We start from the raw sequence: 27,988 nt of genomic DNA, 5'->3' as shown, positions 1-27,988 counted from the left end.
GCCCCCTCCCCCAATATGCTCCCTCCCAAGAAGTTTAAAAAAATAATAAAATGGGAAGCGTGATGAGTTAAAACACCCAGTTTCGGCTGACGATCACTCACTTCTCAAAAAGTGATGGTGACGTGCTGCTGGTCCCTGGAAGCGCGCGCGCAAGCACCGGAGGTTTCGGGGTCTGAAGGAAAACTGAACAGCGATCAGATGCGATTCAGGAAGCAGAGGGAGGGAGGGCCGGTACGAGGCAGACTACGGGGGTTGGGGGCGTGGGGGGGGGGGGGGGACGGAGGGCGGAACACAAACACAAACACGTTCCCAGTCTCCGGGGAGGGCGGACCGACACCACCTCACCATTCCCCGCCCCTGGACCCCGCGGTCCTCCCCGGACCTAGGGCCCGTGGCCCGCACGAAGCAACCTGGACCCAGGGGAGCCTAGCGGCAGCAGAATTCCTACTCACTGTAACGGCTGCGGAGTAGCTATGAGCCTCCCGGTGAGTCGGTGAGAGAGAAGGTGGGGGCCGCGAGGAGGAAAGCGAGGGGGTGAAGCGCCCCTCCGAGTCCCCTCTCCAACGCGCGAGAAGCAGTCTACCCACCCCCAACTCTGTCCGGTCCGCAATCGCCGCTCCCACCTTCCGCCGCCGCCTGGAGGGAAGTCGGAACGGCGGGGGTCACGGCGGGGGTCAGAGGGTAAAGGTCTTGCTCCCAGCAGTCTCCGCGGTGGATACGTCGCCATCTTGGATCCGCGGGACAAGAAAATTCATGCGGTGAGTTTTTGGCAAATTTTCGGAAGTCTGGCAGCGGGGCGCGCGGCGGGAGCGGCGGATTCGGGGCCCTCGCAAGGCGGGGGAATGCCTCGGGGCCGGGCCGGTCGCGCCCGGGGTCCGCGGGCAGCGTTCCGGCCCGCCGCTTCCCGTTGCTTTTGTCTCGGCTCCAATCGAGAGAGGGAGAGCGGAGCGGGCGGGGAAGGGGGGGTGGTGGCGGTGGAGGGAGGGAGGGGGTGTGTATGGGGAGGGTGGTGGACGGGACGTAAAGCGTCGCTGTAGTCGGGTAGCTGCAGCGGCAGTTCTGGATCCTAGGCCCGGTCCCTTCGGCTGGCGCTGGGGCTTCCCCCAGACTCCTATCCCCCGGGCTCCCGCCAGCACGGAGAAGCCTCCGCCGCGCTGCTTCTTGGGGAAGAAGAGAAGGCGACAGCCGCGGTGGCCAAGGACCCCGGGCCCGCTTTAGACGGCGCTGCCGCCTTCCCAGCAGTTGCCCCGATCTTTGGCAGTTCACATTCTCTCAATACACGTACATCATCTGCAACTTGTGTGTGTTTCTGTCTATGTATATGTGAAAGATGGGGGACCCTGGACTGGCTAACGGGTCTCAGGAGCTGCCAGGCCCTGGGGTACCGAAGGCTGTGGATGGTGGAAGGAGGAGTGCAACTGTGATGCTTCCTCTGCTTCCGCACCCGGAGGGTGAAGCTTCCGTAGTCTGGTAGTGACTGAGTCCGGAGAGTCCTGGGGCGGCGGAGGAACCCGAAACGCCTCGGTCGGTGAAGTTGCTAGCCCTAGGTTTCTACTTCCGCCGGGGCCTCTCCACCTTTTGCTGTCTTGAGTCTAACTGAAAAGTTTCACGGAAGAAGTGAGTAGGGTTAAAACTTAGTTCTTAGTTCAGGCTCTGGTCCTTTTAGGAGAGAAAGCCTCTAACTCTTGGTAACTGTGGTTCTTAGCGAATATGAGTTTTTTTGTTGTTGTTTTTAATGAGAACATTTCCAAGGTCTTAGAATTTGCATTTATTCCAGGCCCTGTGGGTACGATATTACAACCATAAAAGTCTTACACACGGGTGCCACCCTCTTGAAAGGAACCTAAGCAATAACTCCCTTAGAATCCGAGCAGATGCCTTCAGTTTTTAACATCCAGAAGACCTTTTGTTTCATAAAACTCTTGGTCAGAGAATCCTACTCCTTTCTTAACCTTCTGGTGTTTTCTAATCATTAAATACATTGATAGCAACCCTTAGATTCTTGCTGAAATGGTAGGAAGTACTTAGTTAGAATCTGTCACGAGGGAGGCCTTGCTTGAATTTAGAGTTCAAAGCTGAACAGATTTTCTGTCATGCTTGATATTAGGAATTTCTAGACCTCTGGAATCGTAAGTGCAACTTTATTTGCCCCTTAAAACTACGTAAGTGGAAGTAATAAATATGGAGGCAGGAGGTAGAAATTTGTAAACATTTGTTTACATACTGGGTTTATGTTGTTTGGAAATACTTAGTATATTTGATAAGTTATTTCTCAAAAGTGTTACCGGGGAACACGTCTCCCTTGCAACTTTGGAAGATAACTTTATCCTCGGTGTAGGGAGTTGGTTAAGAATCGCAGTGGTCTGAAATGACTAAATTCAGACAGTTTGTGTACATTCAGATCTCTCTTCCTGAAATACTTCTTAGTGGATCAAGATCTTTAGTTAACTTTGTCATGTTGAGCATCTCTTCAGTTTGTGGTTCTTGTGTAATATTAACCCTAAAGGAAAAATACAAGATACATGTGAAAAGATGGCAACTTGTGCCCCACTTGTTTCCTGACTTTGTAAGATCCTCATTTAATTTTAAAAAGGTTCTTTGCTCTCATTTTTTCCCCTGCTTGAGGGCTTGAAGTGCAGTGACTTCTGTGATTACTTTGTATTTTTGATAGAAATTGAGAAACTCACATTTTGGCTTCTTGATTAATGCTGCATCAGTAAAAATAATGTGAACATCGTTTTTTGGCAGAACCCTTTTATTATAAGTATACTGTATAAAGATATCTGTAACCTAATCTGATACTCTTGGGGAATTAGAATTGCTTATATATTTAACCAACCAACAGATACAACCTTTTAAAGATTTTTAGTTTCTGTAATACTTTAGTTTTAAAGTAGATTTATGTGGCAGGAAGATGAGGGCATAGTGCGTGAGTGATTTATGTTCCCTTCCATTTCGAACTACGTGATCTTGAAGATAAACTTCAGAATGATATTCCTCCCCAAGAGAGCTAGTTACTTATGTTTTTACTTAATAACTTTAGATATTTAGTTTACTCTTTCATTTCTCAGAGATACTTCACAGTTAAATCTGAAATTCTTTGTTCAAAAGTAATTAAATACTTAGATTTATGAGTAGATTTTATTAGAAGTGCTTCTAACCCAATTGTTTTGGTTTTTAATCTCTTCAGTAGATACTGGTATTAAAAGTATCTGTATTTTGAAAGACCTTTGCAGAATCTTTTGCAGCCTCTGGGAAATTATAGGTTTACCTTTTCACTCACAAATATGCTTCATAAGATTTTCTAATAATGTGGGAAAATAAAAAGCATGCTTCATGTTTACATATGAAATAATACTAGACGTTACTAGATTGGTAAAAATAAGTAAACTTTTTTTTTTTTTTGCTCTTTAAAAGCTGTGTTAAACAGTATTTTTTAATTGTCTTAACATTTTTAACTGTAGAAAGTTCATTCTATTGTAATTACATATTTAAAAGCAAACTTTCCATGTACTTGCTTATTAGGCATTTGAGAACAACTTATGCAAATAGTGGTACAATCTTAGGAAGATACTACTGAGATTTTATTTGTTACTTAGACTTCTAGTAGATGTTGTGACACAAAGAAGCAAAAGAAACCAAGGTACCAGGTATGGCAGTTTTAGAGGCAGAGGTAAACTGAGTTGCACTGTAATGTTGGAATAGAATCACACACACTACTGATACCGTAGTATTGATAACAAAGGAATCATTCTGGATGATGATAGGTCTGATTGTTGTTCCTTAACTATGGATCATTTCTACCCCTAATGCTTAAAGGAGTAGATTTCCTTGTGACTTTTCTAGATTTTTTTGAATTAGCTATACCAAAATTGGTGTCTGTTTAGGAAGTCTGCTTTTGAAAACATAGAACAGACTAATGAGTTGTAAAAATTATTGTATAATTTTTACCTTGATTTTTTTCACTGAACTTTTCTTTCTTTAACTTTTATATATATATATTTTCTTCTTTGCTTTAGTTTTTCTGTTTGACATCCTTTTTTAAACTCTTAAAACTCCTCTTGTGACAAGTCTGATAGGGCTCATGCTGATATGGCTTATTTATTTACTTTGTCTGTACTATTAGAAATGACCTGGAAAAAAGAATTCCTAGTGGTTTATTTTTTCTGATAGTTCTCTGAAATATAGATGATAATCTCTTGGTATTATTCCTTGGGGGTATGCTATACTGTGAATTAATAAAATGTTTTATAGTGTTTTGTTTTTTGGTAAGACCATATAGCTTGTCTAATCATGAGATGCAGAATAAGTGATCTATGAAAAAAAACCAAAAAGTTTTTTTCTGGATACACTTTAATGGTTTGTATGTATTTAGACTGGGGATCTAAGTCTGTTTAGATATAGCTTGATATTTTGGACATATTTGCCACTTACCCTGAGGGTACCCCGCCTACCCCCCTCACCACCCCCCTAACTCCCCCATGCTTTTTGGTTTTTTTTTGCTTTCATGCTTAGGTTTTTATGTGGGGCTTGAATGGGATAGTGGTGGTGATATTTCTGTCACCTCTCTGTTGTTTGACCAACTTGATTTTTCAGAACTACATAGTGCCACTTTCTCAGTGAACCTGTAGTGTCACTTTCTTAATGAAATCTTCCCTGGTTTCCCAAATCCTTCTGCGTACTGCTTTTATTCCTCAGATTCCTGCTACTGAATGTGTCACACTGTATTGTAATTTACTGTCCATCCCCACCATTCATAATAACCCCCACTGGATTGTAAGCACCTGTGAGGTAGGGCTTTGTCTTACTTATATTTACATTTCTAGTGCCTTCCAAGTGTGTAATACTTGGTTATCAATAAATATGCAATAAACTGAACTGGTGCCAGATTGTCACTTGACACTTAGTGCTGTCATTGTGCCGTTTCCCAGTCCACACGTTGGAAGAAGATTGGAAAAGGGGATGGGGAAGAAGGGCATCCTGTATTCCTTTACTTCCTTGAATTGTTTCTTACAGCTTTGCTTTGTAATAACCTATGGGAAACTAGATAACAAGCTTCTAGGAGAAATGTGTGTGGAGTAAGAACAGGACTTAAAAAAGTAGCAGAATGTTTCTGGCGGTATGTAGGTCCACATTTCTTGCTGTATTGTATGATTAAGGTCAGCGCTTGAAGGAGATATTTTGTATTTACCCCATAATATATATTTACAGTTGCTTAACCATGAGATACTGTTAGATTTGGGCTTTTTGAAGTTAGATTCTATGTCCTCCCCTTTCTCCACCTTTTTACTCCTAATGCCTGGCCCAGTGCCTAGTACAAAGTAAGAGTTCTCTAGTTTTTGAATACCTTTCTCCTTATGAAAATTGGGTGAGATGATTTAATATATTTTTATTGGCTGTCTAAATTTAAAAAAGCTCTAAAAACAGACTTTAAAAAAAAGCAAACATGATGGCAAATTCCAACTGAAATTAGTAGCCTAATCTGTCTTAACCTGATTTTCCATTTTTATGTAGACATATTAATGTCTTTGACTGCAAGTGCTGCCTAGGCCACCCTGTGAGGTTTTAGGTCACACATGATATATGTGCTGTCTTAACTTTCTAAAATCTGGCAAATTCCAATTCTGAGAAATATCTGGCCTTTAAGTGTTTGAATAAGAGATTGTGCCCAATTTAGTGTCCATTTTTTGAGCTATAGAAATCAAAACAGTAAGTGACTTCCAGAACTGCATTTATTGGAGATGTTAACATTTGACTTAAGATCTTGAAATGTCTCATTTGCCTATGGATTTTTCATTGACTTTTTAATGACAAAAGCTATGAAACATACAGAGAGAATTTGTTCTAGTACTTGGGACACCAATTTTTTCTGTGCTTTTACTGAATTGAAATGTCTTTATGTGAAAGTACATGAGCATGCACACACAGTATGTATTTACTTCGCCAAGAAATGATAAAATAAGAGAAAAATTTGTGTTCTGACAGTTTAGGTAACAGTGAGTAGATTTGCCTGTTTTCAAACATATTTTTGGATGTTGAAACATAACCATTTTGTATCAACATCTGGACAAAATGTAATGAGTGATCAAGTATTAATAATAATGCGTGTTTGGGAGAGGAACATTTGGTTTTGTGTCATATCTGGCAAGAATGTGTTTTCATATTAACTTTTTACATTATAGATTATGATGCTACTCATAGAAATTTTGTACTTAATTTTCTGTTTGTAAGAGTCCTTCATAGGTTGGTAAAATAATAATAATCACTAAGTTTGCCATGCTGTTCAAAGGACCTCATTCCTTTTGAGTTTGTTTTACTACTTAATATGTATGTAAAAATAAAACACTTGGTAATCGCAAAGCACTTTCATAATACACCACTATAATTTTATAGTGTCATTTTAATGTTGTGTTAAAATAAGTTTAAACTTTTTAATAAGGTTAAATTTTAACATTAACTTAAAGATAGAACAGTCAATTTGTTTTGATTAGCATGAAAATTAGTAATTGGGAATTTTGAAGGCCGTTTTATCCTTTGATTGAACCTAGCATCTAATGTCTCTCTCACTAATTTAATGCTGCTCTATAGGGAAAATGCTGATTTATCAAATCAAGTAGGTGTAAGTAGAAGGTTTGTTTTTGTTTTTAACTGATCATCCTGAAGATTCAGGATCATTTAATATGGAAATTTGAAAGAGAAGTATAAGGAAATGTGTGTTTCAAGTGACTTTTTGGCAGAACACAGTAGCTGCTCACATTTTTAAAAAATGATAAACATATTCAAGAAGCACCAAAACTTTTAGTAATAATCCTGTGTTATAATGAGAGTAAGTAATAATACTGTATCACAGACACCACGTTTTACAAATTTACTTATTATTGCACAGTTGTTTTTTGAGGAGATCATGTATTGAACTTTGTCTTGATTTAGTAGTATACGAAATAGTGCTTTAAGGGTATTGTTTTTATAATTTTATGAGTGAGCATGTCTGGCCTTACATTAGAAAAATTTCAGAGCCATAGAACCTTTCTAATCTATGCACATTTAAGAGAAATTGTACTTATATTTATTGACATGCCAGGCCAACCTTTGAGGTCTATAGCAAAACTATTTAACCTGACAGAACAGATTACAGTCACCAAATTTAAAATTTGATACTTGATGCACTTTTGTGTTCTATATGTTTTGTATGTTTATGAGTCACACATCCTAAAATAGATACATATGTGTAGAGTAGTTATACATAGTCCAGTGCTTCAGGAAATTTGACCTCTGATTGTATTAAGATGTTTCAAGCAGTTTGAAAACCTCTGAACTTGATGTAGAGTCACTTCCAACCTACAATTATATATTTTTAAAAAATCAAGACTTTGTCTTCTCTCATACAATTTGCTTGTTTTTGAGTAGACATTTTCAACTAAACCCTTTAATAATTTGAGTGTTTATTCTCTTCTACATGTTACAGTAAGCGCTGGGTATATATGATGGTGAACAGGACAAGTCTCTGCCTTCATCGAACTAACCTCTTAGATGGGGAGACATAGCACACAAACACAATTTCAGAGGGTGGCAGTTATGATGAAGAAGATAAGGGGGGGACAGTTACAGCAATTGGTTACAGATGGAAGGAGGAGACTATTTTAAGTAAGTAGGGTAATGAGGGGAAGACCTCTCTGGTGGTAGCTTTTGAACAGAAAGTGAGAAAGGAAACAGCCATGCAAAAATCTGGGTAATGTTTTCCATGCAGAGAGAAGAGAAGACCCTGAGATGGAGTCAAGTTTTTCATGCTTGTTGAAAACAAGGAATTTCATCAGTAGTTACTTAGTGCTTTCTGCATAAACAGGGGCAAACTCAAAAGGGAAAAAGAGATAATTCAGACATAAATCTTGTCTTCCAACTGCCGAAAATGTTTTGACAGACCCAGTAGCTTATATTTTATGAAGAACTGTAGAGAGGAGGAATTACTCTTCATTTAAGAGGTCATGATGTTTTCTGGATCTGGTGGAATGAGGGGTATATCTCTGTATTAGTGGAAAATTATAAAGGAGAACAAACTTAAAACTTTGTGTTTGCATAGGATAATCGAAACATTTAAGAGATTCTGACTTTGCAGTATTTTGATAGACTTTTCTTAGAAACTAATCAGTAGTGATTTTCACGTTTACTTAGATTTCCTTGTTCAGTTCAATAAATATTACCATGTGCCATGAACTGTTAGAGGTGCAGTAAATTAATTCTTGAAGTTCAGTTTTGTGGTGAATGCTGTGGATACATGCTAGAGTAGAACAACCTTGTCTGAGGAAAGGATAGAGTTGGTTTCAGTTCAGTGATGTTTGAACTGGGTTCTGAAGGGTGATTTGGAGTTAGGTGGGGGAGGGGGATACGGAATCAGCACTGCAGATGTGAAAAGTCTGGAAGGATAGACTGGGTTTAGAGAATGATAAAGTAATCTGTAGTACTTGATTGAATCTTGGGACCTCTTGAGAAGTTGACTGAAGGAATGAATTTGCCATAGTGTGAGAGACTTTTTTTTTACATGATGAGGAATAATTAACCAGTTTTTTTAAACAATGTGAGTGAAAATCAGATTTGTACTTCAGGGAGAAATTTTAGATTCCACAGTTGATTTATATTTAAATTACAAACTTGATGTTTCAGTGTATTTCTGACATTTTTGAAGGATTTTTTTTCTTTGTTACATACAACGTATTCTGTATTGATATTGGCAGGATTTTAAAATTATTAACAACTTTGAAATTCTGTATTTGTTATTTTCCAGAGAACTTGTTTTATATATATAAACCAAAGTCCATAATGTAAAGTTTTATGTTAATGAATGGAATGGGGTTTGTTATGTAAGTTTTAGGGCAGGCAGAGTTTGAATGTTGTTATTTGATTCTGTTTGCAGGCATGAAATTTAACATTGCTTTAGTAAATTAGAATACCAAAAAAGTCTAAATTAGTGAAATGATCATTCTTAGAAACTTATACCTATATTGTATTTCTTGCAGTACCTATTTTGCAATGCTAATGTGTGTGTTTTCAAAATACTGTACATAAGTCATGAATTTGTTTTAGGTTGCTAACATTATTAATTCTGACATTTTAAAAAAGAGCCCAAATGAACTGTTTCTAAATAAAAAGATTCCCTGAGAATGCAATTTGAGCAAATTACTACTTTGATAGGATGCATTATGTACCTTTTTATTTTTGTTTCCATAGCAGAAGTATGTTATTCTACATGATGACCTGGAGCTGCCCAAGTTGCCTAATTGTTGAGTTTTTGACTGAATAAAATGGAACTGATTTTAACGATTTCCTATTAAAGAGAGTTATATTGTGCTGGAATTTTACATGATTGTTACAGTCTCTGGTACTCACCAGCCTGAGTTGGAATCACCAGTTAGGTTTTTAATTAGCTGGATGACTTATCCTCTCTAAACTTCAGGTTTCTCATTGGGAAAATGGGGATAAGTAAACTGTATTTACCTCATAAGGTTGATATAACGAATAAAGGCTCTTGTGGGGTTTTTTGTTTGTTTTTTGGAGTGAGGTTGCAAGTTAAAGATAAGCTTCTGAAGCAAATGAGAATTAGCCACAATTTATTTCATAGAGTGCACTATGCTCTTTTTGTGTTGAATTCATAAATGTAAACTAGAAGAGTGCGGTTTTCTTCTTACATGTTTTTCCTACCAAGAATTTTGTTTAGATGACATTGTGTTAGTAACATAGATCCATCTTAGCATTTCTCTGTCTGAAGCATTTGGCACGGTGCCTGGCACGTAATAGGTATTTAGTAATTTCTTTTGCTAAATGGGATAAGTCTAACAGGGAGAGCACTGACTTGGGACTCATACTGTGTCTGTCACTTAGGACTTGAATTATGTCAGGTTATCTATAACAAGTTTCTTCTCTGTGCTTCAGTTTTCATCTCCTTAAAATGAATAAAATATCTTCTTTTAGACTTATTTAGAAGGTTAAATGGAGAAGGAAATGGCACACCACTCTAGTATTCTTGCCTAGAGAATCCCAGGGACAGAGGAACCTGTGGGCTTCTGTCCATAGGGTCGCACAGTCGGACATGACCGAAGTGACTTAGCATGCATGCATGCATTGGAGAAGGAAATGGTAACCCACTCCAGTATTCTTGCCTGGAGAATCCCAGGGACAGAGGAGCTTGATGGGCTGCACAGAGTCAGACACTAGCAAAGCGACTTAGCAGCAACAGCAGCAGCAGGTTAAATACAGTGCAAAACACCAGACAATAGGTTCTTAGCAATGTTGGTTCCTATGTCAGAAATCTGGAGGAAGTTCAGAAGAAATACTTAGCATAGCACCTGTCATTTACTTTTTAGAAGTTGAGAAAGGTTTGAGTATGTGCTCATCTTTAATGGAGGGATAATATGTTATTTTCAACAGACTACAACACTTGGATTCTGAAGACGGATTCTAGCTGTGTTCCTTGAATTTGTTAGCTATGTGCCTGCTCAGATTAGTATTGGATAACCAACTTTTTAGTCACTTATCTCCTCATGTTGCTGATGAGAACTGAGATGTTAAAAGCAAAAATGTTTGGCTAACTATAAAGCATGTGAAAGTATGAAGTCCTGATTAATAGTGGTTGTAATGAAACTAGTTTCTTAAGTTGTGTGGTTCAGTCACTCATTCATTCACTTCTTGTATCTTGTGGTACGTTGGTATTCATGTGGTTTGTCCTTTATTTTTATTTAATTAAATATTAGGCTGTTGGACTGGGAAGTGGGGGGAAAAAATGATTCTGCTGTGTTTCAGAGTAGGCCAGTTAATATTTGGATATTTTTTGCATGCTGAATTCCTAATACTTTCTGTGTGTACATATATATGACAGGAAGTATACCTTTCTCATCATTCCCTCTTCATTAAGGATGAAAGATTTTGAATTAGAATATTTTTCCCCTAGGTTTGGTAACCTGTGTGTTTTCTCCTTATCATTGTTAGCCAAATATATTTTTGTGAACATCATGCTTTTTTTTCCTATAAATGAAATTCATTTGTAATTTATAATTAAGAGCATTAAGAAGTCAGTGCAGTAGTTTGAAACTGTTGTATAGTCTCTGTGTTATGTAATGTGTATGAATAATTTTAAAGATCTGTTGGGTACTTAGCGTTTGGAAGCATTAAAATAAATACCATATAAGGAAAGTGAATCACAGAGTAATGAAGCTGGAAGATGATTGTGTATTGAAGGGGAATACTGTTTGTTGTTTCCACTCACCGTGTTTGTGTGTGTGTGTTAGAAAGCGCTCCAATTTGTTTTTGCATTTACTCCCTATTATTAAAGGAACACGAGTGTGAAAATTTTAGAAAATCTGGAGAAGTATATAAAAAGTGAAAAACCATCCAGAGACAATAACTCTTCCCATTTTTGTTAAAGGGAAATTTGGCTCTTCTTACTGATTTGTAATTTCTTTTTAAAAATTTTATGTAATAAATATTTTCCACTGTCTAATATTTATTCAAAATGTGATTAAGAGATAGTTTCAGTAAATAATTATTACACAAATATGAAACAAAGTTGTGTGTTTGATCACTATGTTTTGTCTGACTCTTTGCAGCCCCATAGACTGTAGCATGCCAGGCTTCCCTGTCCATTACTATCTCCTGGAGTTTGCTCAGATTCATGTCCGTTGAGTTGATGATCCCATCCAACCATCTCATCCTCTGTCACCCTTTTCTCCTCCTGCCTTCAGTCTTTCTCAGCATCAGGGTCTTTTCCAGTGAGTCAGCTGTTCTCATCAGATGGCCAAAATATTTGAGCTTCATCAGTCCTTCCAATGTATACTCGGGGTTTTGTTCCTTTAGGATTGACTGGTTTGATCTCTTTGCTGTCCAAGGGACTCTCAAGAGTCTTCTCCAGCACCAGAGTTCAAAAACATCAATTCTTGGCCTCTCAGCCTTCTTTATGGTCCAGCTCTCACATCTATACATGACTACTGGAAAAACCATATCTTTGACTAGACAGACTTGTTGGCAAAGTGATGCCTTTGCTTTTCAATATGTTGTCTAGGTTTGTCATAGCTTTCCTTCCAAGGAGCAAGTGTCTTAATTGTGTGGCTGCAGTCACCATCCACAGTGATTTTGGAACCTAAGAAAATGAAATCTGCCACTATTTCCACTTTTTCCTCAACTATTTACTGTGAAGTGATGGGATCAGATGCCATGATCTTAATTTTTTGAATGTTGAGTTTTAAGCCAGCCTTTTCACTTTCCTCTTTCACTTTCATCAAGAGGCTCTTTAGTTGCCCTTCATTTTCTGTCATTAAAGTGGTATCATCTACATATCTGAGGTTGTTGATATTTCTTCTGGCAAATAAAAGTTGTTGATATTTCTCAGAAATAAAGTTAGCAAACATATAATGGTACTTTGCATACCCTCCACTAGCAAACCACCTGTTATTTTCAAATTCATCCATATATATCAGATCAAAGCCTATAACGTATGTTGTTCAGTCGCTCAGTCATGTCTGACTCTTTGTGACCCCATGGACTGCAGCAGGCTTCCCTGTCCTTCACCATCTCCCAGAGTTTGCTCAGAATCATGTCCATTGAGTCGGTGATGCCATCCAACTATCTCCTCTTCTGTTGCTCCCTTCTCCTCCTGCCCTCAATCTTTCCCAGCATCAGAGTCTTTTCTGATGGGTCAGCTCTTCTCATCAGGTGGCCAAAGTATTGGAGCTTTGGACTATATGTATGGGATGCATATTTAAATTGCCTGGTCATGGAAGTCCTCCCTTAGAAGGTGATGTGAGTGGGGGAGCAATCTTGTGCATGTTCAAGAGAAAGGGGTTCCAGGAAGGGACAAAAACAGGAGCAGATGCCCTGGGAGAGGATGTTTTATGATTTGATGTCTTACGATTAAAAAATTGCAAGAGGTGTATGTGACTGGGGTGTGGTGGGAAAGGAGAAAGGTAGACAGATGGAGAAAAGTTCGATGGATGACTTATTTAAAGGTAAGTCAGGGAAGATTTTGTAAAGCCATCAAAAGTTCTTTGGCTTTTACTTTCCGTACAATGATCTTATCTGTACTCTTCACAATTATTATATATACAAAATTAGTGAATACTTCTCATTTTATAGTTGGTTAAATAAAGGTTCTCTAAGACAACCTATAATTCACTTCTCCAAGTTCATACAGCTAATGAGTAGCAGAACTAAGATTAAAAACTTTGGGGTTTTTTTTTTTTGTTTTTTTATTTCAAAGCTTACTACTTTTTCATTATACTGTTATTCTTGTTCTACCATATTTGTAGAGACATTCACTTTTTTGCCGCCTCAAACCAGTATCCGTAGTGTGGATTGAGTGTTGAGTGTTTATGCATCTGTATGTGACTGAAAGAAAAAAAGAACAACAAATCTCAGAAAACATTTTCCTTACTGCAAGGTGCATTCAGATGTCTTATCATATCATGTCTTTAAACATGCTAGTTTTGACTCACTGAATTTATTTCATGGCTCACTGTTGGAGTACATAGTTTAAAATCACAGCACCATGTCTTTTTGGAATGCCAGAAGTTCATATTTCTCTGGCTTGGAATTATGCTAAGAGTAGCTGCCATGTTTACTTAAGAAGCATTTGTTAGATCTATAGAAAGTGAATAAGTGAAAGTATTAGTTGCTCAGTTGTGTCCAGCTCTTTGAGACCCCACGGACTGTAGCCCATCAGGCTCATTTGTCTTTGGGGTTCTCCAGGAGATCTTCCCGACCCAGGAATGAAACCCCAGTCCCCTGCATTGCAGGTAGATTCTTTAAAGCCTGAGCCACCAGGGAAGCCAGCCCTTTTATCTGTAGAACTAGCTCTTAAGTTGGGAAGCAAGATGTAGTGCAGTTAGTGGAGTATAAAAATGTATATGTAACATTTGAAGGCTCATGTGTGATTTATATTCCTTGTAGAAAAACTATAACTTAGGAAACTTTAGTTGGCTGAAAATAAATCTTGTAGTAAGAGGACAGAACAGTTGACGACCAGGCAGCTAATGATGCTAGTTCTACTACAACTAATTTCTGTCAAATGTTTATTGTACTAAGAATTTTTTAAAGCATGTTAATTCGCTGCCTAAACATTTTAGGAAGATGTAAAATGTGTATACGTGTATCTCCTATTGCTCATCATACCCAGCGTTCATTATTCCAGGCAGTCCTCATTTGTAGCCACAGACAAACCACTAATCTGCTTTTTGTCCCTGTAGATTAGAATTGTTTTTAGAGATTTGAGCAAATGGAATTGTATAATATGCATTCTTTTTGTGTCTGACATCTTTTGCTCAGCATAACATTTTGATTTTTTTCAGTGTTGCTTCATGTATCAATCACTCATTTCTTTTGGATAATTTTCTGTTGTGCTAACAGGGCCTAAAAAAGTTGATTGAATTCATTGATTGAATGAATGGGTATTTAGTATAGTGAGTATCCCTTCCTCCACAATTTTGCTACATTTCTTCTGTCATACTGCTGCTGCTGCTAAGTCACTTCAGTTGTGTCCGACTCTGCGACCCCATAGACAGCAGCGCACCAGGCTCCTCCGTCCCTGGGATTCTCCAGGCAAGAATACTGGAGTGGGTTGCCATTTCCTTCTCCAACTTCTATCATGAAGATGCTAAAATCTCTTCCAGATTGTGTGTATTGCTAAACTTAAATTTATGTATCGATTATGTGAAGGTGTGATTTAATAGTGAAAAATGTACAGGGTTTAGAACTAAATGACTTTGACATGGAACCTTGTCCTTGTTCACCCATCCTGTAAGTATAGGCAAGTTACATAACCTTTCTGAAGTTCAGTTTCCTTTTTTTCTAAAGTGGGTGTAATTATACTTGAATATTGCTGTAGTATTTAGGGTGTTATATGTAAACACTGTATGTAGACTCTTGTAAAAATGGTAGTGTGATTCAAGTGATGATTCTTGGGTGGTGATGTCTAACATCTGCTTTTTATCTACTAACAATTGTGCCTACCCATAGAGTTGCAGTTTTGTATTTTTTATTAGTCTTCATTAGTGGCTTCAAGAAGCACATGTTTATCCTTGCAAGAAGTTTCATATAGTGAAAGTGATTAAAGTCTTGATTAGTTTACTTTAGGTTGCAAATTGTAGATTTCTCCTAATTAAAGTTGTAATAAAACTGACAATTCGTAAAACTTTTTTTGACAGCTTGGAAAGCTTAGTAAAATACAAGGAAGGGGGAAAAACCAGTAAGATCAACTCTTCCTTATTGTGGATAATTTTTTCAAAGAGTAATATGTTCTTGGGGAGTAAGCAGTCAGGAAACTAGTATTTTTTTAGTCATGTTCTGTAGTAAGTGCTTTTCACACACAGTTTATTCATTCAGCAAATTTTAATTAATGCCTATTAGGTACCAGATACTTTTCTAAGACATAATTCATGTTGTGGATTATTAATTTTTAATTCCCCTGTATGTTTGTTGAATGCAATAATATTTTTATTTGGCCTTGAAACTGAGGAGTTAATGTGGCTTTTAGCAAATTAAATCAGTAGTGTGTATTTGTGGCCAAAGATAATTTTAGATTTACCTAAATAATTAAAAGGCTAATAAAACTTATATTTTGACCATAAACAATGATTATGCTTGTATCAAATTAGGCTTGATCTTTGGAAAGAAAAAAGTAAAATGGTAGAGGAATAATAGTAAATTTTGCTGATTGTATATAGTATATAGAAACTTTGGGGATGCCAAATTTTGAAGGATATCTTTTGGTTTCTTTTTTTTTTCTTTTTCACTACAAAATTTTAGTTTGCCAATATGTCACATTTTTTAAAAACAATTTTTACGGAGTAAGTCTAATTGATTTATTGTCTTGTTGATAATTGTTTAAACCAAATATTGATAACTTTTTAACTGTACAATCAATAGGAGAAAAGATGTTCTATGAAAACAAAGCAGAATGTTCATTCTGAAAACATGTAGAAGAAAGGAGTTAATAGAACAGGTACAGAGTGGAAATTAAGTGGGCATACACATGATGATGAAAGTGGGACAGATTCTAAATTGTGCCTTTGAAGACAGGAAAAAAATGAGTTAAGATCCTTAAAAACTAGTATTAGTGTTTATGCATTAAGGTAGACTGGAAACATTTTCATTTAGGCTTGCGGTTCTTAATTCAGAGTGCTTTATTACCCCATGGGATCAGTGAAGATAGGAGTGTGTTATTTTACTTCATTGTTTAAAAAATCAAGCCTAATTAAAATCAGTCTTCTTGGGTTCTCATAAACAGCATACCAGTTTATGATAGTAGTGATCATTTCTATAGATTAAAATACCTTGGTTAGTTACATGTATTTATTAAAGAGAGAAAAGCTATTTTATTTAATCAGATGAGAAATAGAAAATATTTTTGAGTCCTTATTGAATTGGTGAGTTTTTTTATACACATACGCCCTCATCCTTTGAATGACCTATCAGTTGTAATCTCAAAAAGTAATTCCCGATTACTTTTATCCAGTTTACCTTTTGCAATATTATAATACTCTCTATTTGGCTTAACATTTGTCAGTATCAAAAAATCATTTCTGGGGACTTCCCTGATGGTCCAGTGGCTAAGACTCTGCCCTCCCAATGCCAGGGGCCCAGGTTCTTTCCCTGATCTGGTTAACTAGATCCCATATGCTGCAACTAAGAGTTCACATGTCAAAAAAAAAAAAAGAGTTCACATGTTGCAAATGAAAAACCTGAATGCTGCAACAAAGATTGAAGATCCTGCAGTGCCTCAACCATAAGACCAGGTGCAGCCAAATAATTTAATAAATATTTAAAAAGTAATTTCTGTTCATTATTTGTCAGCTAGAAGAAAATTCTATGAGAGCAGGTATCTCCCTGCCTCATTTCTACTTAGTATCTTGACTGTATTTCTAGCACCTGGAGCAGTGTTACATTTTGCCAGCAATGTGTAAGGGATCCAGGTTTTCCATTTCTTCGCCAGTCCTTGTCTATTTGTGTGAATATAGCCATTCTTGTGTGTTTGAGCTCATTGTGGTTCTTATTTGGATTTTCCTAATGACTGATGGAAATCTATTTCTCTTTATTAAAAAAATCCTTTGGGGATTTTGATTGGCATTGTATTTAATTGATCTGTTGATCAATTAGGAGAGAGTTGACATCTTAATTATACTGCCTTCCCATCCTTAGACATAGTATCTTTGATTTATCTCATAGAAGTTTTGTTGCTTTCAGCATATAGAATTTTCACTTTTTGTTAAATTTATAACTGTGTATTTTATATTTATACCTGAATGTCTAATTTGGGGGAAACTATTTGGAGCTATAATATACTATCTACTGGGAAGACCCCCTACAGAAGGAAATGGCTACCTGTTCCAGTATTCTTGCCTGGAGAATCCCATGGACAAAGGAACCTGGTGGGCTACAGTCCCAAAGAGTTGGATACAACTTGGCAACTAACACTGTCACTTCCATATAGAAATAGGATTTTGTTCATACTTTGATCATGCTTTTGACCTTGCAAAACTTTAATAGTAATTCTAGGAGCTTTTTTATAGATGGTTTAGCATATTTTGCTCAGGCAGTCTATGTCATCTATGGACAGGAAGATTTGTTTTTTCTATTTTTCCCATCTGTCTTGTTTGTTCTTTTCTTTTCTTTTTCGCATTATTGCACTGGCTGGAACATCCTTGCCTGATTTTCAGTCTTAAAATGTAAACAGTTTCATAGATTTACAATTCACTTATATTTTAACTCACCCATTTAAGATTGTGCAGTTCAGTGGTTTTTAATATTTTCTTATATCTTTGTAACCACCGCCGCAATTAATTTTAGAACATTTTTCTCACCTCAGAAGAACTCATACCCTTTAGCTGGCCCTCCCCGTTTCTTTCCAACCCCCACCTCCACCAACTTAGGCAGCCACAGATCTACTTCCTGTCTCTCTACATTTTCCTGTCCTATATGTTGCACGTAAATGGAATACATGATTGTTTGTGACTGGCTTCTTTAACTTGGTATAGTGTTTTCAAAGATCATACATGATGAAGTATTAGCATCGTAATCCTTTTATTTCTGTAGAATATGTCACAGAATGGGTATATCCTGGTTTATTTATGCGTTATCAGTTGATGGACATTTTGATTGTTTCTGCTTTTTCACTGTTATGAACTTGTGCAAGTTTTTATGTACGTATATATATTTCTCTTGGCTACATACATAGTAGAATTGTTTGGTCAGATGATGACTGTGTTTAACTTCTTGAATTGTCAGGCTGTTATCCAAAGCTGCTGTACCATTATATATTTCCACCAGCAATATGTGAGAGTTTCAGTTTCTACAAATTCTGGCAAATGTTTGTTGTTTGTGTTTTTGTTGTTCTCATCCTCCTGTGTATGATCTAGATACTTCACTTAAAAATTATCCTGGTGGTTAATGACATCAAATTTTGTGTGTGTGTGTACATATTTGGCCACAGATAGGTGTATGTTCTTTGGAAAAAATGTCTATTCAGATCCAGACTCTTTGTCTATTTTTAAATTAGTTTTAAACCAGTTTGTCTTGTTATTAACCAGTTGTAGCAGTTCTTTATTTTAGGTACAAATTCCTCACTAGGTATGCAATTTTTCTAATATTTCTCCCATTCTCTGGGTTTTATTTTTACTTGTTAACTGGTATAATTTTCATCAGAAAAGGTTTAAATTTTGATGAAATACAACACACTACCTTGTTGTTCATTCTTTCATGTTGAGAACTTGAGGTCTTGAAGATTTATTCCTATGTTTCCTCAGCGTTTCAGCTCATATATTTATGTTTATGGGCCATGCGAGTACATTTTTATGTGATACAAGAAAATGGGTCCAGCTTGATTCTTCTACACGTGGGTATTAAGTTGTCCCAGCACTATATGTTGAAAAGACTATACTTTTCCCCACTGAATTATCTTGGCATCCCATCTAAAACAAAATGACTGTAAAATGTGAGGGTTTTTCTAGACTAAATTCTTCTTTGTTGCCATATCTATCACTATGCCAATATGTCTATTGCATTGTGAACTTTTCAAGTCTGGAAGAATGAATCCTTCAACTTTGTTCTTTTTTCAAGATAGTTTTTATTAGTCTGAGTCCATTGAATTTCCATGTGAATTTTTGAAGTAGTTTGTCATTTTCTTCAAAGAAGCCAGGCTGTTTTGAGTTAGTAGATCAGTTTGGGGAGTATTGCCATCTTACTTGTTCTGTTACTGTAGTTTCCATTTACATAGTTGATCTTTAGGTTTTTTTGACAATATTTTGCAGTTTTCAGAAGATAAGTCTTGTGATTCTTTTGTTAAACTCATTACCAAGTAATTCATTCTCTTTGATGCTTCATAAATGGAATTGTTTTCTTATTTTCAGATTAGAAATGCAGTTGATTTTTGCATATATATTTTGTACTCTGCAAACTTGCTGAACTCATTTACTAAACTGTTACAAAATCTATTACAGAAAGTCTCCAACTTATGATTGTTTTGAGTTTTCAACTTTGCAGTGGTACAAAAGCAATCAAGTAGAAACTGTATTTACAGTTTTGAACTTTGATCTTTTCCCAGGCTAGCAATATTTAGCAGGAAACTAGTGATGCTCGGCAGGAGCAACAGCAAACCAACAGCTCCCCGTCAGCCACTTGATCTTGAGGGGAGACAAGCAATAGACATACCTTTTTTATTGTGCTTTGAAGATATTTTGTATGTTATAAATTGAGAGTTTGTTGCAACTCTGTGTTAAGTAAATCTGTTGGTGCCAATTTTTCCAACATTTGTTCACTTTGTGTCTCTGTGTCAGAATTCAATAATTCTTACAATATTTTAAACTTTTTTATTGTTATCGTATTTGTTATGTGATCTGTTATCTGTGATTTTTGGTGATACTATTGCCAAAGATTATGATTTACTGAAGCTTCTGATGGTTAGCATTTTTTAGCAATAAAGTGTTAATTGAAATCAAATTGATTTACAATGTTGTATTAATTTCAGGTGTACAGTGAAGTGACTTAGGGGTGTGGGTGTGTGTGTGGACATAAATTTGAACACTCAGTGGACATGAATTTGAGCAAACTCCGGGAGATAGTGAAGGACATGGAAGCCTGGTGTGTTGCAGTCTCTGGGGTCACAAAGAGTCGGATACGACTGAGTGACTGAACGACAACTACATTTTCATTGAGTTGGTGATGCCATCCAACCATCTCATCCTTTATCACTCCCTTCTCTTGCCCTCAGTCTTTCGCAGCATCACGGTCTTTTGGTCGTTTCCAGTGAGTTGACTCTTCCCATCAGGTGGTGAAGGTGTTGGAGCTTCAGCTTCAGTGTTAGTCCTTCCAATAACTATTCAGGGTTGATTTCCTATAGGATTGACTAGTTTGATCTTGCAGTTCAAGGGACTCTCAACAGTTCTCCAGTACCACAATTCAAAGGCATCAATTCTTGGGTGCTTAGCCTTCTTTTATGGTCCATCTCTCACATCCGTACATGACTACTGGAAAAACCAGTAGTCTAGCTTTGACTAGATGGGCCTTTGTTGGCAAAGTAACATCTCTGCCTTTTAATATGCTATCTGTGTTTGTCATGGCTTTTCTTGCAAGGAGCAAGAAAAGGAGCATCTTTTTATTTTGTGGCCGCAGTCACCATCCACAGTAGTTTTGGAGCCCAAGAAAATAAAATCTGCCACCGTTTCCACTTTTTACCCATCTATTTGCCATGAAGTGATGGAGTGGGATGCCATGATCTTAGTTTTTGAGTGTTGAGTTTTAAGCCAGCATTTTCACTCTCCTCCTTCACCTTCATCAGGAGGCTCAATAGTTAGTTACTCTTCCCTTTTTGCCATTAGAGTGGTGTCGTCTGCATATCTGAGGCTGTTGCTGTTTCTCCCAGCAATCTTGATTCCAGCTTGTGCTTCATTTGGCCCGGCATTTCACATGATATACTCTGCATATAAGTTAAATAAGAGGGTGACAGTGTACAGCCTTGATGTACTCCTTTCCCAATTTTGAACCAGTCCAATTGTTTCATGTTCATCTGTTCCAACTGTTGCTTCTTGACCTGCATACAGGTTTCTCAGAAGGCAGAAAAGGTGGTCTGGTATTCCCATCTCTTTAAGAATTTTCCACAGTTTGTTGTGATCCACATAGTCTAAAGCTTTAGCGTAATCAATAAAGCAGAAGTAGATGTTTTTCTGGAATTCCTTGCTTTCTCTCTGATCCAGTGAATGTTGGCAGTTTGATCTCTGGTTCTTCTGCCTTTTCTAAATCCAGCTTGTACATCTTGAACGTTGTATGTGTGTGTGTATGTGTATATATATATGTATGTGTATATATACACACACACATAAACCCCATATATATGTAAGTATATACACCACATCTTTATCCATTCTTCTGTTGATGGACATTTAGATTGTGTTATTTATATTTTTGCAGTCTGACACTGCCTTTTGACTGGATTCTTTGTTTACATTTAATATTGTGACTGATGTAAGATATAAAACCTGCCGTTTTGCTGTGTTTTCTGTATGTTTTTGTGTCTTGCCTGATGTTTTATTCCTCCTCTGCTGCTTTCTAATTTTACATCAAATGATGTTTTTCTAATATACCATTTTAGATCCTCTAATGTTATTTTCACCATATCCTTTTGTATTACTTTCTTAGGAGTTGCACTTAGGCTTACTGTATTCTTACTAGAATTTACTTCAGACACACTAGTTTAATTCTAGTGAGATATAGAAATTTTATTCCTATACAGCTCTCTCTTCTCCCTTTTTGTGCTGTTATACATATCACAGTTAAATATTTTACAAACTCAACAGTATGTTGTTATTATTTCATATGTTTTTATCTTATTGAAGAAACTGAGAGAAAGGTGAGCAAATATAATCCCAGAGTAAGGCTTGTCATTTATCTTTATTTTCTTGAATTTGATTTGCTAATATTTTGTTGAGGATTTTTACTCTCTTTTTTTTGAGGGATATCGGTCTTACAGTTTTTTTTTTTCTTAACATTGTCTTCGGTTTTGGTATCCATGTAATGGTAGTGTCATAAAAATGATAGGAAGTATTATTTCCTATCAGTTTTGTTCTATTTTTCTGGAAGACATTGTGTCAGAGTGGCATTCTTTCTTCAGAAATCTTTGGAAGGTTTACTGGTGAACCTATCTGAACCTGGAGGAATTTAAGTGTGAATTCAATTTTTTCAATAGATTTAAGACTTTTCATGTTGTGTCTTAGTTTTAGAGATTAGAAGTCTGAAGTCGAGGTAGCAGCAGGTCCATGCTTCTTCTCAAGGCTCTAGGAGAGAATCTTTTATTGCCTTTTCTACCTTTTGGTTGTTGTCAGAAATCCTTGATGTTCCTTAACTTACAGCTATGTCACTCATATTTTTGCCTTCATTTTCATTTGATTATCTTTCTTTTCTGTATATCCCTATGTCTCTCTTTTTTCTTAAAAAGATACTAGTCATCGGATTTGGGGCCCCCACAAACTGAGAATTATCTTCTTTTAATTTGACTGCCTCGGTGAAGACTTTATTTCCAAATATAATTAGATTCAGAGATACCAGGGGTTAGAACCTGAATACATCTTTATTGGTACACAACTCAACCCACTACACTTATTACAGTTTATAATCTTGTCACCACGTAGCTCCCTTTCGTTACACTCATCTATGCTGTAGTTGTCTTATCTGCATGGTTCACATACCCCTTCAGACAGTGATTTAATTTGCTTTAAATTATCACACATATTTTAAAGAATTTGAGAAGAAAGGAATAGGGATTGTTAGACTGTGCTTGCTCAGTCACTTCAGCTGTGTCCGACTTTTTATGTCCCTGTGGACTGTAGCCCTCAAGGCTCCTCTGTCCCTGGGATTCTTGATTCCAGCTTGTGCGTCCTCCAGCCTGGCGTTCTGCATGATGTGCTCGGCATAGAAGTTAATAAGCAGGGTGACTGTATGCAGCTTTGACGTCCTCCTTTCCTAATTTTGAACCAGCGTGTTGTTCTGTGTCAGGTTCTCTTGCTTCCTGACCTGCTGTTATCATCAGGCTGGCCCTTTACAGAAAAGTTTCTCATCTCCTGGTCAGTTATACATTACCACATGTTTGCTATTTTTGTTGTTTTTCATTCAAGAAATTCTAAGCTCTATTATTTACCTTTGCACAAAGAAACTTCCTGTTTTTAGAACAAGTTGTCTCATGATCTTGTCTTTTTTTTTCCTCTGAAAATGTATTTCACCTTCATTTTTTGAGGGACACTTTTGTTCTATCTAGAATTCTAAGGTGACAGTTCTTTTCTTGGTAGCATTTGGCTAGAGTTGAGTAGTAGCAACTGCCTTCTTTCTGTTGTTTCCTTGGTATGGATACTAATTTTTGCTGTTGTGCTTATGCTGTTGTACTTATTATCATAGATAAGGAGGAAAGTAAAAATTTCTCTTTGCCTGTGTCACTGTATAAAGTGGGAAAAATGACCAAGAAGTATATGTTTCAGGAAAAGTGGGAGAGACAATATATTTTAATAAAGTTTGGAATATTCAGCTATTTGAACTATGCCTATGCATTGTGTGCAAAGAGGGTGTCACCTTTTTGTTTTGTTACTTGTCTTTTTCAACATTTATGTTGGCATGCCCTGTAGTAGAATTTATCTTCAATATGCTTTCACACTTCGACCCATCCTTTTCTTTTGCAAACTAGCTCATCTTTCTGTATAATTTCTCTCTTTCTGTAATAACTTTTTGGCATGTATTTGCAGAGTCGTCTTTGCCCTGTCTTGCTTTGTTATAGCCAAGTCTCATCAAGGTTAATTTAGCCTTGAATCCTGAGCCAGAAAACAGTAGATTCTGTTTTCTCTGGTTCTGTCAGTAATTAGTTGTGTGTGTGACCTTGAACAGGGATGCTGTCACCAGACCACGATTTCTTTATCTCTAAAACAAGGAGTTTCAACTAAAAATGCTCTGAGGCTTTTTCTTGTTCTTGAATTGCTATGCTTTGTTATCCTCTACAAAGTCTTATTCTTGCTCTGAAATTCTCTCCCAGGTGTTCTCATCCTATTTTGGGCCATGAATGCCTTTGGTTCTCTGTTGACACATGTGGACCCTTTCCTAAAATAATATTTTAATTGTGCAAAATTAAATATACATGCTGATGAGGACACCAGTTAGAATATGATTTTTAAGTAAAACTTTAAAACAAAATTTTAAAAACATTTACTTTTAAAAAGTAGATTCAGTGATGTGCATATCAGCAGTGTCCAGTGGTGTAGAGTAGTTTTGAGGCCAGTGATGCACGTGAAGGAGAACTTGAAACTTGAAGCAGCTGCAGTGCTTTGAAAATACCTGCGTTTTCCAAGGTCACAAAGTCACAGCTGGCGATCATCCCGCTGTGGCTTGCTACTTACCTTTTTTTTTTTTGACACTTTTTAAAAATTGGGGTGTAATTGATTTATAATTTTAGTTTCAGTTATATAGCACAGTGATAATAAATTTTTATAGATTACACTTCATTTAAATTTAAAATAATGGTAATATTTCCTGTGCTATACAGTATATCCTTGTAATTTTTTATATGTAGTAGTTTGTACCTCCTAATTCCTTGTCCCTTTCTTGTTCCTCCCTTCTCTCTTGCCGTAGAGTTGCATGGTAACCACTACTTTCTTCTGTGTGTCTTTTTCTGTATTGCTGTATTCATTCCTTTATTTTTAGGTTTCACAATAAGTGATAAGATACAGCATTTGTCTTCCTCTGACTTACTTCAGTTAGCACAATACCCTCCAGGTTCATCATTCATGTTATTGCCAGTGGCAAAATTTCATCCTTTTTTTTATGGCTGAATAGTATAGACAATGGCATCCCACTCGAGTACTCTTGCCTGGAAAATCCCATGAACGGGGAAGCCTGATAGGCTGCAGTCTATGGGGTTGGTAAGAGTCGGGCACAACTGAGCGATTTCACTTTCACTTTTCACTTTCATGCACTGGAGAAGGAAATGGCAACCCACTCGAGTGTTCTTGCCTGGAGAATCCCAGGGACGGGGGAGCCTAGTGGGCTCCTGTATGTGGGAGTCGGCCACGACTGAAGCGACTTAGCAGTACTTTGTTGTATATACACACACCACTTCATCTTTATCCAGTCATCTGTTCATGGATGCTTTTGTTGCTTCCTTATTTTGGCTCTTGTAAGTAATGCTGCTGTAAACATGGGAGTGCATGTATCAATGCAAATTAGTGTTTTCATTTTCTTCCGATAAATACCCAAGAATGGAATTGGTAGATCATTGGTAGTTCTCTTTTTAGTTTTTTTTGAGGAAATTCCATACTGGTTTTTACAGTGGCTGTCAAATTTACATTCCCACCAACAGAGTACAAGGATTCTCTTTTCTCCACATCCTTGCCGACACTTGTTGTTTGTGGTCTTTTTGATGACTGTTACTTATGCTTTTAATTAAAGATATGCTAAATATCAATTAGAGATTAGTAGAATAAAGATGTAGCTCTTTCCCATCCAGTTTCATACCCACTGTGTTTGATCAGCAAACTCTGCATTAAAATTTTTTGTAATCAGTTATTATTATTTTTGCTGTAGTGCACAGCTTGTAAGCTCTTAGTTACAGGAGTTGAACCTGGGCCACAGCAGTGAAAGCGGTGAGCCCTAACCACTGGACTGCCAGGGAATTTCCAACAAACTAAATATTTTTAGAATCCAGATTAAAAACTCCTGCTCTTATTAGTCTGCCAAGACATTTAATTTAGTGTGTTAGGTGAACATAAATTGTGTTTAATAAATATTAAGTGCTTTTCTTAATGAATAAATATTACTGTTAAAGATGTGGATATTATTGCCATTTGTAACTTTGTGTTGTTCATTGCTTTATAATTCTATGGAGAATAATTTGGAAACATAGTTTCTGACCCCAAGATCTGTACAAATTGGAGTTTTTATTCCAGAAATAAATTCTCTAGTTCTGTGCTTCTTATGGGTCCTTCTTTTCTTTCTTTTTTTGTTTTTAAAGAGTCATTTGTTTAGAGGTGCAGACTCTAGAGCATGTGGGCCTAATTGCCCTGCAGTGTATGGGATCTTCCCGAAGTAAGAATCAGACTTGTGTCACCTGTTTTGGCAGGCAGATTCTTAACTACTAGACCACAGTGAAGTCCTTCATATGGGAATTTCTAATTGAAACCTCCATTTACTACCTGGGTTACAGTGAGTGAAAGTCACTTAGTCATGTCTGACTCTTTGAGACCCCATGAACTGTAGCGTGCCAGGCTCCTCTGTCCATGGAGTTCTCTAGGCCAGAATACCGGAGTGGGTACCCATTCCCTTCTCCAGGAGATCTTCCCAACCTAGGGATTGAACCCACATCTCCTTTCTTTGCAGGTGGATTCTTTACCAGCTGAGCTACCAGGGAAGTCTTGGGATATAGTAAAGCTTGTTAAATATTTTTGCTAGAAAGTAGAAAATAACATGATTATTAATATCAAGAGTATTTGGCTGTTTTAATACTGAATAATTGTTCCAGAATCTCTGATCAATTTCTACTTGAAATAATTTGTCCAGCTAATATTTTTTAAAAGAGAAAACAAATTTTTTTTTTGTCAATGGAACACTGCTATAGTTAGCCTTGATATGACATATGATAAAATGAATTTGGCTGTTATGCAGATTAAGCAAATAATACATTCTGTCTGTATTGCCTGAACTTTTTGAATTGTGGGGTTTTGTCATTTTTAATTCATTAGCAGTAGAACAACTAAAGGTTATAAAGGTTCTTTATAGTTTCTGTTGTCTTACTGCAGTGCTACTTGGCTGGAGTTGAGACTAAAATAGATTCACACTCATACTTCTTTGACTCTGGGTTTACTTCAGTTTTCTCTCCTGGAAACATTTGTCCAAGGTTTTTTTTTTTTTTCCCCTTCTTTTTTTGAAGGATTTCTTAGTTGCCTCCCCACCCCATCCCCCACTTCACATAGAAAAAGAATATATTTTTTGTTAAATACATAATGAGTCATGTACAGAAATGTGTTTGTGACAGGTGTCCTTAACAAAATTCCACTTAACTGACATGCTCTTAAACCACTGCTTTCAATTCCTATAGTCTAGAGTGTTCTGAACACTTAGAGCTAAAGAACCATTCTAGCTTACTTATGTACCATTTACCCTACAGGGCTAGGTATATGCTAAGAATCAGCTGTTTTTATGCCAGGGTTAATGCAACTTTTAGCTTAGGTATATATAAGATAATGAAATAATGAGGTAGAAAGAACTATTGTTTAAGCTGCTTGTGTATATGCTCTGGAAAAATAGGGTGGATGCATTGGAAAGACTTTACATAAAATGATTTAAAAATTACTAAAGGATTAAGTGTGGATAAACCTCAAGGTTTAGGAAGATTTTGGTTCAACTGCATAAAGTGTATTTTCTCCCATGTCTGGAATAATGGACATTTGCAAGTTGGGATTAATGCCTGAGCAAAATTCTTTCCATCTTTCAGTTCTGCCTTTATTAAAATGTGAGATTCTCTTTAAGCTAGCTCTGTATAGGGTGGGTTGGTTGGTTCTGACCACACCACCCACAGCTTGTGGGGTCCTAGTTCCCTGATCAGGGATTGGGCCCAGTCCCTTGGCAGTGAGGGCGGAGTCCTAACCACTGGATGCCAGAGAATTCCCCAAACTAGCTCTCATTATGGTTGAAGGATGGTTACGATAAGTAGTTCTAACTGTGATAGCTTGATAGAACTTTTAGGGGAACAAAGAGGGCTGTCCCCCTCTCCTTTCCTAAAACCCCACTTTCCTAAAAATTCTACCCTATTTCACTGGCCTGAGTTGGTTCTAATGCCCTTACATAAATCATTTACTGAATGGGGCTGGGAGGGGGCATTGTATCATCATATTAACTTAGACCAATCAGAATTTCCCCTCCAGTCATGTGGGTAGGGTTGAACCACTGAACAACCGTGGCAGTCACAGGGGGGACTGCTAAGGAGTCACCC

General features: G+C 37.1%; 1 protein-coding gene across 7 annotated transcripts in view; it reads left to right on the top strand.

Annotated features, from left to right (window-relative positions):
* Positions 1-609: 609 nt before the first annotated feature.
* CNOT2 (CCR4-NOT transcription complex subunit 2) overlaps positions 610-27,988 on the top strand; it is a 119,711-nt gene continuing 92,332 nt past the window's right edge. For 2 of the 7 annotated variants that reach the window (XM_070454602.1, XM_070454597.1), the window contains exon 1: positions 670-758. Coding sequence is in view for 3 of the 7 variants with exons in the window: in XM_070454601.1 (XP_070310702.1) it covers positions 754-758 (5 nt within the window). In the remaining 4 variants the exon portion in view is untranslated. Of the gene's footprint in view, positions 759-27,988 lie in introns of all 7 variants that reach the window. The other 5 variants (XM_070454601.1, XM_070454596.1, XM_070454604.1 and 2 more) reach the window with 4 other exon arrangements.

This window comes from Odocoileus virginianus, chromosome 24 (assembly GCF_023699985.2).
Source record: "Odocoileus virginianus isolate 20LAN1187 ecotype Illinois chromosome 24, Ovbor_1.2, whole genome shotgun sequence".
Taxonomy (NCBI): domain Eukaryota; kingdom Metazoa; phylum Chordata; class Mammalia; order Artiodactyla; family Cervidae; genus Odocoileus; species Odocoileus virginianus.
The sequence above is the reverse complement of the archived record's forward strand: the minus strand, read 5'-3'. Positions and strand labels throughout refer to the sequence as shown.